The sequence below is a fragment of the Peromyscus leucopus genome, chromosome 1 (genome assembly GCF_004664715.2).
Source record: "Peromyscus leucopus breed LL Stock chromosome 1, UCI_PerLeu_2.1, whole genome shotgun sequence".
Classification (NCBI taxonomy): domain Eukaryota; kingdom Metazoa; phylum Chordata; class Mammalia; order Rodentia; family Cricetidae; genus Peromyscus; species Peromyscus leucopus.
Genome location: NC_051063.1, coordinates 166,432,785 through 166,440,585, shown reverse-complemented (window position 1 = coordinate 166,440,585; position 7,801 = coordinate 166,432,785). Strand labels below are relative to the sequence as shown.

General features: G+C 60.7%; 1 protein-coding gene across 9 annotated transcripts; it reads right to left on the bottom strand.

The window, feature by feature from the left end:
• Positions 1-1,108: 1,108 nt before the first annotated feature.
• Akt1s1 (AKT1 substrate 1) lies at positions 1,109-7,744 on the bottom strand. 9 transcript variants are annotated; one of them, XM_028858931.2, is made up of 5 exons: positions 7,560-7,679; positions 3,643-4,028; positions 2,600-2,677; positions 2,349-2,518; positions 1,109-1,932 (listed from the first exon to the last, which is right to left on the bottom strand). In XM_028858931.2, the coding sequence occupies exons 2-5, from the start codon at positions 4,019-4,021 to the stop codon at positions 1,789-1,791; spliced, it is 771 nt and encodes a 256-aa protein (XP_028714764.1). In that variant the 5' UTR covers positions 4,022-4,028; positions 7,560-7,679; the 3' UTR covers positions 1,109-1,788. The 9 variants fall into 9 exon arrangements, with proteins under 9 accessions (XP_028714764.1, XP_028714765.1, XP_028714761.1 ...); XM_028858932.2 differs by having other exon boundaries at positions 7,161-7,677; XM_028858928.2 differs by lacking the exon at positions 7,560-7,679 and adding an exon at positions 7,011-7,078.
• Positions 7,745-7,801: the final 57 nt, after the last annotated feature.

Below are 7,801 nucleotides of genomic sequence, written 5' to 3'. Positions count from 1 at the left end.
TGGGTAGCCTTTCTTAACCTGGCAGGCATGACACCTTTCCCATACTGCACAGAATAGAGCCTTTCCCCTGCTTCTCCATCGCCCATATCCTCTACCCCTTTAGGGCAGAACTGAACATAGCTGCTCGTGAGGAGCGGCAGGACACTCAAGGTGAAGGTCCCATGACCCTCCTTGCTTCCTCCTTCTGTGAGCGAATTCTGCTGTCAACTGGGCTTATCTTTCAGCCCAGGTGAATTATTTGGCTTGGATGTTAGTCCACCACAACACCCTAGCTGGTCTCGAAGTTGCAGAGATCTGTCTGCCTCTGCCTTCCAAATACTGTAGCAAGCGCTACAACCAGGCAGTGGTGGCGCACACCTTTAGTCCCAGCACTCGGGAGGCAGAGGCAGGCAGACCTCTGAGTTCAGGGTCAGCCTGGTCTACAGCACAAGCTCCTGGACAGTTGGGTACACACAGGAATCCTGTCCTGAAAAACAAAATAACCACACCTGGCCGATGGTGGGGTTTTTTGCTTTATTTTTGTTTTTTTGACGGGGCGTTTCTCTGTGTAGCCCTGGCTGTTCTGGAACTCTGTAGACCAGGCTGGCCTCAAACTCAGAAACCCGCCTGCCTCTGCCTCCTGAGTTCTGGGAATAAGGGTATGCCTGGCTTTAAGGCAGGGTCTCTAGAAGTCTAGGTTGACATTAATTCCTGCGCCTCCGAAATCCACCTCCCTGTTGCCGGGTGACAGACGTGCGCCACAGGCCGGCCTTCTTCACGCCTCTGACAGCAGAAAGAAGCCGAATTTGTCCCTAGTATTCGGTGCCCGTCACCCGCCGCCGCACACTCTTCCTTTGCTGCCGTGATGTTGAGTTCTCCGGGGGCAAATGCGCTGAAGCCGGGCGGTGGGGTGGATGGGAAGTGCCCCAGACACTCAGAGCCAGCGTAAAGGGGACAAGCAGCTGCCTGTCCTGCCCGCTAGGTGGGAGATGGGAGGTTCCCGCCCACTCCCACTGCCCGGTCCGGGAACCGGGTTGCCAGCGTGGACGCCGTCTCCGCCCGCATTTCATGCTGTTTGAGCGGGCACCGCAGCCTAACACCCACACAGAGCACACCAGGCGCTCGCTAGTCAGAGGTAAAACTTTAATCTCTCAGAGCGCCCCTCCCGACTCCCGGCCCCCACCCCACTCCCCCGCACCCAGGGCCAGGGCCGGAGAGCGAGGCCCCCTGCCCCCTGCCGCGGGTGGGAGAGGGCCCTTTAAGGCACCTGTTGGGTCGGGGGACAGGAAGCTGGTACCGTCCTGGGTAATGGACAGGCTTTGATGGACAGGCTGTTGTGGGGTGTAACCTATGGGGGCGTCAGACGCAGCGCAGGACCGGACTGTCCCCGTGGGGAACCGGATCCAAGTGTCAGGACCAGGGCAAAACAAAAACAAAAACAAAAACCAGCCCCGTAGTGTAACAAACTCCAGGCCTCGGGCCAGTGCTGGGGTCGGGAGGGCTTGGCCACGCCCCCAGGCGGCCAGGACCAATCGGGTGGGGGATTCCAGGAGGGCGGCTGCCACTCTCCGGAAGTGGGCGGAGCCGCCTCCGGTCCGCAGCCGGACTCCGCGGGCGGGCTCCGCTTGTGTCGCTGGGCAAGCCTGGGAGCCGACCCACTGAGCGTCCGGGAGCTGGCCTCGCCCCCCGGAGCGGGCCAACCCCGGGAAGAAGAGTCCTGTTGCTGGGCAGAGGAGGGCTCCGAGACCCACGCGAGAGCCTCCGCGCAGCGGCCTTTCGCCGCCCTCGGCCCGCTCGGTCTGTCCGCTCTCAGTATTTCCGCTTCAGCTTCTGGAAGTCGCTGGTGTTGAGCCGCGGCCGCGGCAGGTCCCCGAAGACCTGGGTATCCTCGGCCTCCCGCAGCACCAGTGCCCGCATGCTAGCAGCGATCCGGTCCAGATCTGGCGAGGAGGGCTGTGGAGGGAGAAGGCGCTCAGTGCGAGGTGGCGCCCAGTCCAGCCGCCCTCCTGCCCGGACTGTCCAGCAAGCTAGGAACCTGACCGTTCCGACCCCCGCCCCTCCGAGGTCCCCGCCTGGACCCGCGGGCCGGCAGATAGCAACCTGGCCGGCCGTGGGGAGCCGGGGGAAGCCATGTGTCCCCCTCTGCCTCAGGGAGTTTTCTGTGAAGGATGGTCCAGGCCAGCACAGCCCCAGAGCACCACACACAGAACGGCGTGGGGAAGGGAAGCGTGGGAAATAATTTGACCTTGAGCCTGTTTCCCTGTCTGACCCCTCAAATGACTTGACAGATAAGGGGCCTTCCTCCTGAACTGCGGTGGGCCCCCTGCAGCAGGCCACTGGGGCCATCCCACCTGTCTGGTCCCCCTCACCGGGCCGTTTTCCTCATCTGACGATCGCGCCTCTGTCCTCTTCTCCTTGAAGGCCCACACTGGCACCGACACGGGCAGGGACTTGGCGTACTGCTGGGTGGGCAGGGCTGCGGCCGGGGGCTTGGGGCAGGCTGGGGGGCCGGCGGGGGTCTCCTCACTCAAGCTGCCGTCTGTGACACAGGAAGGCTTCAGCTTCTGTCCCCCCCCCCCTCGGCCTGGCCTCCTGGGGCTTGGACAACCCAGATCCTCACCATCTGTGCTCTCCGGGTCTGACTCGCAGAAGGGGGGCAGGTCCTGGAGAGTGGCATCCTCATCCATCATGAAGAGTCCTGTGGGTGGGACAGGCCAGCCTGGGCTCAACATTCTGTGTTTGTCAAGTCACTCAAGGCCCTTTCCACTATCAGGTGCCCACAGAGAGCTTAAACATGGAACCTCCTAAGATCTGCCTGGGGGGAGGGGGGTCTGAGAGATGGCTCAGCAGTTAAGAGCATTGGCAGCTTTTCCAAAGATCCTGAGTTCAATTCCCAGCACCCACGTGGTGCCTCACAGCCATCCATCATGGGATCTGATGCCCTCTTCCGGCCTGCAGGTGTACATGCAGATAGAGCACCATATACATGAAATAAATAAATCTTATATATTAAAAAAAGGGATCTGCCTGGGACAATGTGACCCAAAATAATTCAAAAATGGTCTGGTGGGGATAAGACCCTATGGCCATACCCCCTGGCTCCAGAGCCCATCCCCTTCATGACATGCTGGTTTTCTCAGGAAGGATGAGGTGATAGCAAACGAGTAATTCCTACTCACCCTCAAAGCCCTGTGGTTACCGTACAGTCCGAGAAATATCCAGCTTCCCGACTCTCTCCAAACAGCAGTCTCTAGATCCACTTCCCCAAAGTGGGGCTCCATGGGCCATGGGAAATGCTGCCCGAGGCTCAACGCGCCATGTTGACTGTCTGGAAGCTCCCCCGCTCCCGGCTTCCTCAGCTGTGGCAGCACCCCGCTCCTGGCAAACCTCTCCACCTCCCTCAGCTGTGGCAGCACCCCACTCCTGGCAAACCTCTCCACCTCCCACGGACGGGGCAGCACCCCTACCCTTCCTTTCCTGCATCTCTCACAGAGAGCCATGCTCCAGTTCCTGGGCCAGCCCAGCCCTCAAGGAAACCGTATGTTTAACTATCCCGTGCGGTTGGACCTCGCGAGGCTGCTGGGGAAGGCAGGCTTGAGGATACATTAGGACAAGTGTCCAGCAACCAGCAACCCCGCTGCAGCACCAACCCCGCCAGCTCACCTCCATTATCGCTACCGCCCAGCCGCTCCCCAGAAGTCTCGGTCTCAGTGGGCTCGTCCTCATCTTCCTCATCATCCTCCCTCACCAGGGCTGGCCGAGGCTGAGGGCTAGGAGCAGGGCTGGGCGGCTGTGGTGCTGGTGGGGGACCAGGTCGGGTGGCGGTGGCAGCTCTGTGTGCCTGTGCGATGTCGTGGAGGCAGCGGCGGGCGGCCTCTGCCAGGGCTCCGCGGCCATGGGCCGCATAGGCGCAGGGCCCTGGGCGGGGCGGCGGCGGCGGCGCTGCCGTCAGCAACACCAACTCTGTGCCAGTGCGGGCCCGGAAGCGCTCGGCGGCCCCCACGACGGCCTCCCACAGTTCCTCTGGCCGTCCAGACGCCATCCGCGCCCTGTGGGCCAGAGCAGGACAGAGGGGCTGAGGCTGTGCAGTTACCACCTCTGCCCATCCCGAGGTCGATGTCCCAACGGGACTCCCCTTCCGTGGCATGCACCTGTCCAGCTGAGCTCCACCCCTTTCTCAAACCTGCTTTCCCTGGGCCCGAACTAGTCATTTCCAGCCCTGGGTTTTATCTTGACCCCAGCCTGTCCCACACAGGAGCACTCCAAAGCCTGGAGTCTTCATCTGTGTCGGCCATGAGCATTGTAGCCAAGCTGGTTTGTGCTTATTTCAGTTTGGGTTCTTCCTATGTTTTGAGACAGGCTCTCAAGCGCTCAGGATGGCCACAAACTCACTCTGTGGACAAAGGTGACTCTGAAGTCCTGATTCTCATGTATCCAGCTCCTGAGTGCTGCTGGGGTTACGCATGCTCCCCACCGGACCTGGTTTATGTGGTGCTGGGAACTGAACCCAGACTTCATCAGTGCTGGCAAGCACCCCCTCAGCCACACGAAGGCCTGTCTAGTTTTGAAGACAGGACTTACGCGTACCCCTAGCAATCCTCCTTCCTCTACTACCCGAGTCGCTGGAATCAGAGGTGTGAAGCACCACACATCCAGCCTGATAAAAGCCTTTGAAGACTTACATGAATTTCATGCGCACCTTTTTCACGGCGTGTAGGACATTAATACGTATGTGAGCCACACATGGTAGCATACACCTGAAATCACAGCACTCAGAGGCTTTGAGGTCAGCCTCGGACACAGAGACTGGTCTCAACAAAAACCACAGGTGATTTGCAAGGTTTCTTTAGCACAGAACCCTGGCCACTGCCAGGTGCCATCCTTCACTTGGTCCAGCAGGTCCTCTTCCACTGCAGGGGAACTGCCCCCCAGTTTCCAGGACCAGATGGACCCCGCACTCAGCTCACTGGCCTTCAGGTCACTGCCAACCTTACACTCATCTGGTCAGGGAGCCACACCCTCTCCAGGTCTCCCCAGCCTCCAGCACCCCCCCCCCCTGGCTTCCAGGGTCAGTCTCTTAGGATGGGGCTGAGCTCTGGGCAAAGGAGGATATATAGTGGGTAGCTGTTCCAGCTTTGACCTTGAAGCACTGCCCCTAGTGAGGCAGCAGGTAACTGATCCACCTATGAGCTGCCCCTGGGGCGTGGCCTCTTGGGACTCTTTAAGACCTGAGAGGCTAGGTGCTGGCTCTCTTGGCTACCTTGTGATCCTGAATGCTGGATTGCAGACCAAGTCAGAGTCCTCCAGAGAACCACACTGGACTGCACCTCACCTCTCCTGGATCCTGTAACTGATCTCTTTGCTGGTTCTAAGTTTACCCAAATAATCAGATAAACTACACGAAACTGCCTTGTTAACTGCCACTTTAAGGATGCTCGGAATCACACCACGGCGGTTACACTTCCTCTGCCCCTGCTGTTCAGGGCTCTGCAGAGCCTGTAGAGCTGTCTGCCCATCCGACAGGGAGCTCCAGGAGGGCAAGGATCCGGGTCCCCACCAGGACTGACTCAAACCTGGAGTGTGATGATGGACCGCTGTGCCTCTCTTCCCCACTACCCAGAGGGTGTGGGCAGCTGAGGACCCTCCTTGGGAGGCATCGTGCACCCTACCACTGGAGGGATTCAAGCCCACCAGGACCACAGTAAAGAGAAACAGAATCTGAAGTCTGAATGCAGTTTGAAAGCTCTTCTGTCACTCACACTCAAAAAAGCCAGCCTGCTCAACTCCACACTGGTCGCCTGCCACCTGACTTGAGGTGGGAACTGCTCGTGCTGGGCCAGAAGGTGATCACCATTCCTAACCAATCTCTCACTTCCTATGACACGAAGCAGCAGTGGTCACTCCACGTTCCAGTCTTAAAGCTCCAAACTCAGGAAGGCGGAATCTGGACTGTTCCACCAGCCGAACTGGCCACTGACAAGGGCAGTCTGTGTCCGGAGCCCTCTGCCAATCCTGAGCTCCACCCTGCCTGTTTCAAGAGTCTAGATTTCCCATGCCATCTTTCCACTGAGAAGGAGAAGGCTGCAGACACCGGCCAGACACGGGGATGAGCTGTAGTGGTCTGATAGTACTGTCTCTGGACCTGCAAGTCCTACCCACGGCTTGAGGAGGCACCCAGCGACTCCTACACACACCCCACACCTTTCCCAGCTGATGGAGGAGTCTGGAAACATAAGGCTAAGGCTCAGGGCAAGGAAAGTGACTGGTCCAAGATGGCACAGCCTGTATGCTATTAGCCTGGGTTCTCAATTCTCTGAGAACAGAAGAGAGCAAACGATGGCAGGACCCAGCTCCTGTGCACTACTTCTCGGAATGGCCACAGCAAGAGCGTGGAAACCGTGTGAGTGGCTCGTAAGGGCGGCTCCAAGGAGGGCGACTTACTCGGACCTCCTAGGCCTGTGGCCTCCTATGAAGTGGGACTCAGGGGCAGGCCAGCAAGGGGGAGCTGTCCAGCGGGAAGGTGCGGGCCTCCCAGGACAGGGTGACGGGAGACAAGGAAGAAAACGGCTGCAGCCCGGGACGCAGAGCCGGCCCAGGAGGAGCGGGCCCAGGAGGAGCCCACCACCGAAGGCTGCGACCCCGGGCGGACCACGCCCGCGGCGCACAGAGGCCCCTCCGCTGGGAAGAAAACAGGAAGTCCCGCCCCGGGGGGACCGGGCCGGAAGTCCCGCCCCAGGCCCCCTCACCCACCAGCGACCCCCCAAACAGCCGCGTGGACGTGGCTGACCGACAGCGTGAGGTCCCAGCCCGTTTGCACCACAGAGGCGAAGCTTGTGTAGCGTTCGTCGAGGGTCAGACCCGAGGGGTTGAGCGTTAGCCCTTTCAGCACTCAGCCAAGCGTCGCTGGCGATCGCTGCCCCTGACCTACGCAGGCCGTGCCCTCCCACGGCCGCACGCCCTCCCACTGCCCCTCGGCCCCGGGAAAGCCAGGTCCTCCCCAAAGCCCAGCTCACAACGCCGCCTCCACTCACGTGCCCGTAGCCAGCATGGCCGGCCGGGCGCCGTCGCCGCCCTCAAAAGGCATGGCGGCTTCTTGCGTCACTTCCGTGCAGTTGCCCCGCCTCCATTGTGTCACTCCGCCCCCCTAACCCTGGACGCCCCAAACCAAATACAAGCTTCACCTGCGAGCCGTGGGCGGCGGCAACGGTGGCGTGCTCGCGGGGAAGACGGTGAAAGGCTGCCGTTCCGATCTGCCAGCAGCAGATGCGGCTGCATGCCTACGCCCCGCGACCGCAGGCGACGGCAGCGGCCTGGCGTCCCCGCTCGGAGTCCACCCCGGCACCGAAGCGGCGGACTCCGCTCCGTGCAGCCCGCCCGCTCCCCCACCCCGCCCTTCGGCACAGAGCTGGCAAAGACTCAGTGCGGCACTAGTTCTTGCTTCGGTTCGCCCGGCTTAAAAATGGTGGCGCAGCCCTCCTTCCACGGTGACCGAGAAATGTGGGGCGATTTCGTCTCCAGAGGCCTGGCGGCCTCGCCCCTCATCCTGAGCCCGTCAGCGCCTCCGGCACGGCTCCTCTCACCTTGTCCTGTCTCCGTTCCGCTTTCCCAGCACTTCGCCGTCCCGCCCCGCAAAGAGATGGCAGGGCCCCGCACTAACATGGCTTCCACAGAGCCGCGACGGCTTGCCCTCGAGAAAAATGGCACAATTCTGGCTTCGATGCCAGTATAAAAAATGGAGAGAGCCAAAGAGGCGTTCCCTAGCGATCACGAGTGGTTGGGAGCGCCCATGGCACCGCCTACTTGTTTACTTCGTGCCGAGGAT